The sequence below is a fragment of the Dipodomys ordii genome, unplaced genomic scaffold (assembly GCF_000151885.1).
Source record: "Dipodomys ordii isolate 6190 unplaced genomic scaffold, Dord_2.0 Scaffold129, whole genome shotgun sequence".
Lineage (NCBI taxonomy): Eukaryota > Metazoa > Chordata > Mammalia > Rodentia > Heteromyidae > Dipodomys > Dipodomys ordii.
Window position 1 is genome coordinate 1,906,047 of NW_012267345.1, and position 3,477 is coordinate 1,909,523.

General features: G+C 59.9%; 1 protein-coding gene across 1 annotated transcript in view; it reads right to left on the reverse strand.

Annotated features, from left to right (window-relative positions):
* The window catches only part of Kcnq2 (potassium channel, voltage gated KQT-like subfamily Q, member 2), a 52,885-nt gene that overhangs the window by 37,087 nt on the left and 12,321 nt on the right, over positions 1-3,477 (reverse strand). Inside the window, exon 2 of the mRNA XM_013030357.1 lies at positions 27-117. Within this exon, the coding sequence (XP_012885811.1) occupies positions 27-117 (91 nt within the window). The remainder of the gene's footprint in view (positions 1-26; positions 118-3,477) is intronic.

A 3,477-nucleotide genomic window follows, 5' to 3' on the forward strand; every position in this document is an offset into this window, starting at 1 on the left:
CCCTCCCTCCCCCGGTGTGGGCTCACCAGGATATACAGGGCACCCTCTGAGCTCTTCTCATACTCCTTGATGGTGGAAAACACTGAGAGAACAAGGCAGGAGAAGACCAGGAGGAACCTGGAAGACACAGGAGACAGATGGCCACATCAGCCACGCAGCAGCTCCAGACACGGGCCTGGTCCTGCGCTCGAGCCAGCAGGGTCCGAGTCCACAGAACCCCACGGAGGGTCTGGGACCAACACCTCCCGTCGCTGCCCCTCTGGAGCCCCGCCAGCCCATGCTTGGGAAGTCCTCCAAACTCTCCAGGGAAACAGGCTCGTGGGAAGGTGAGGAAAGCAGGAGGGCGGGCACCGAACACCCTTCCTCGGGGGAGGGAGCCCCGCCCCGCCCCCACTGTGGGCGCGCCCACCCCTGACATCACCTGCTTTGTGGTCCCCAACCTGTCCGCCATCCTCTCCAGCAGAGGCAGGGAGGCCCACGGCCAATGCCCGGCACTTGGGCCTGGCGACTGGTGGGCTCTCGCTGCCTTTGTTCTCTTGAGGAAAGGCCCCGGGGCACCATGGGGAGCATGAACCCTCCGCACAAGTCATGGAGGCCCTGGCTTCACTTCACCCCCAGAGCCGACTCCATGTCCTGGGAGAAGACTCAGACCTGCACAACAACGGCACCCAGCACGCAGGGGCTCAGGGCCAGGCCTCCTGACCGCAGTGCCTGGCTTTCCTCAAGGTCCATTCTCCACATCCCCAGGCCGGAAGTGGGCCCCCAGGCTGAAAGTGGGCCCCCAGACTGGAAGTGGGTCCCCAGGCTGGAAGCAGTCCCCAGGCCTCGCTGTGCACTTGGGCAGAGCACCGGCGGCACAGCGTAGTGTGGCCCCCGAAGGCATTTGGCGCGTGTCTGGCCCACACGGGCAGCGCCTCTACCGGGCCACTTGATCTCACCTTGCTCACATGTGTGGCTGAACCTCTGCCTCCATCCCCCACCCTCTGACCCCCAGAAGGCTCCTCACAGAAGGCCACCTGCCTTACTCAGAGTGGCTGACTGAGGTATGTATCGAATCCAGCAGCATCTGAACATGTGCTGGTTCCCAGGGCACCGGTGCAGCTGTGCTGCCACAGGAACTGACGGTCCAGGCCCATCCCAGGCGGGGGGGACCAAGGCCTCAGACAGGGTCTGGACCCACTACGCCACTCAAGAGGCACAATGCCTGAGGACACTGTGGAAAAGACGACGGCAGGTACTCCTGGTGAGGGCCGGTGCCCACACTGGCCTCAGAAACACCTGCCCAGCACCCTAGCCACCTATCTGCATCCGTGCTGGGCCGTGGGGACAGGAGACTCCACACAGCACAGGAGGGACACCAGGACCCACAGGCCACTCCCCATCAGGGGACAGGTCTATGCAGAAACAGAGCAGACGCTCACACAGTGGACAGAAGCTGGACGGTATCCTGGGCACTGAGGACAAGCTACGGTCAGAGACAGCAACCCCAGCCCCACTGGCTAGAAATCAAGACCACACATCTCCCCAAGGAAGCCTGAGCCCTGCAGGGCCAGCCGTCACAGTCCAGCCTGACTCTTTGTGGCGCTCGGAGCCAACCACCAGCACAGGAATTCACAGCTCCAGCTGTGCCAAGGCCCCGGCAAGGCTGGTGACAATACCCAGAGACACACGGTTCCCTGAGGTTGCCTCTGGCCAGGTAGACCAGACAAGACCTGGTTGGCAGAGCACTGTCCCTCATTTGTGACCCCTGCTAAATCCTAAAGACCTCTCCTGATGTCCAGGCCCTCCAGGCTGCTCAGCTCCTGGCGAGACACAAGCAGTGGCAACAGAGGCTGCTGGCACAGACAGAACACGCGAGAAGCCACAGTCATATTTCAAAACAGCAATTAATTTCCTTTGCTCATTAGCCAATTTATTCAATTATTGGAGGCATAAAAAAAAGAAACAGGAAAAAAGAAAAGGAAAATCACGTGAACATCTCATGAGCCTCCTACTGGTGATTCAATCTCCCTGATGGGATCTTTTACCAGCTCAGTGGGAAGGAACAGAACGGAGGACAGGGGATCTGTAAGGATCAGGAGGGAGGACAGGGGATCTGGAAGGATCAGGAGGGAGGACAGGGGATCTGGAAGGAACAGAACGGAGGACAGGGGATCTGGAAGGATCAGGAGGGAGGACAGGGGATCTGGAAGGAACAGGAGGGAGGACAGGGGATCTGGAAGGATCAGGAGGGAGGACAGGGGATCTGGAAGGAACAGGAGGGAGGACAGGGATCTGGAGGGATCAGGAGGGAGGACTGGGGATCTGGAAGGATCAGGAGGGAGGACAGGGGATCTGGAAGGATCAGGAGGGAGGACAGGGGATCTGGAAGGAACAGGACAAAAGACAGGGGATCTGGAAGGAACAGGAGGGAGGACAGGGGATCTGGAAGGAGTAGGAGGGGGGACAGGGGATCTGGAAGGATCAGGAGGGAGGACAGGGGATCTGGACGGATCAGGAGGGAGGACAGGGGATCTGGAAGGATCAGGAGGGAGGACAGGGATCTAGAAAGATCAGGAGGGAGGACAGGGGATCTGGAAGGATCAGGAGGGAGGACAGGGGATCTAGAAGGAACAGGAGGGAGGACAGGGAATCTGGAAGGAACAGGAGGGAGGACAGGGGATCTGGAAGGATCAGGAGGGAGGACAGGGGATCTGGAAGGATCAGGAGGGAGGACAGGGGATCTGGAAGGATCAGGAGGGAGGACAGGGGATCTGGAAGGAACAGAACGGAGGACAGGGGATCTGGAAGGATCAGGAGGGAGGACAGGGGATCTGGAAGGAACAGGAGGGAGGACAGGGGATCTGGAAGGATCAGGAGGGAGGACTGGGGATCTGGAAGGATCAGAGGGAGGACAGGGGATCTGGAAGGATCAGGAGGGAGGACAGGAGATCTGGAAGGATCAAGAGGGAGGACAGGGGATCTGGAAGGAACAGGACAAAAGACAGGGGATCTGGAAGGAACAGGAGGGAGGACAGGGGATCTGGAAGGATCAGGAGGGAGGACAGGGGATCTGGAAGGAGCAGGAGGGAGGAGGATCTGGAAAGAGCAGGAGGGAGGACAGGGGATCTGGAAGGAACAGGTGGGAGGACAGGGGATCTGGAAGGATCAGGAGGGAGGACAGGGGATCTGGAAAGAGCAGGAGGGAGGACAGGGGATCTGGAAGGAACAGGTGGGAGGACAGGGGATCTGGAAGGAACAGGATGGAGGACAGGGGATCTGGAAAGAGCAGGAGGGAGGACTGGGGATCTGGAAGGATCAGGAGGGAGGACAGGGGATCTGGAAGGAACAGGATGGAGAACAGGGGATCTGGAAGGAGCAGGACGGGGGACTGGGGATCTGGAAGGATCAGGAGGGAGGACTGGGGATCTGGAAGGATCAAGAGGGAGGACAGGGGATCTGGAAGGAACAGGAGGGAGGACAGGGGATCTGGAAGGA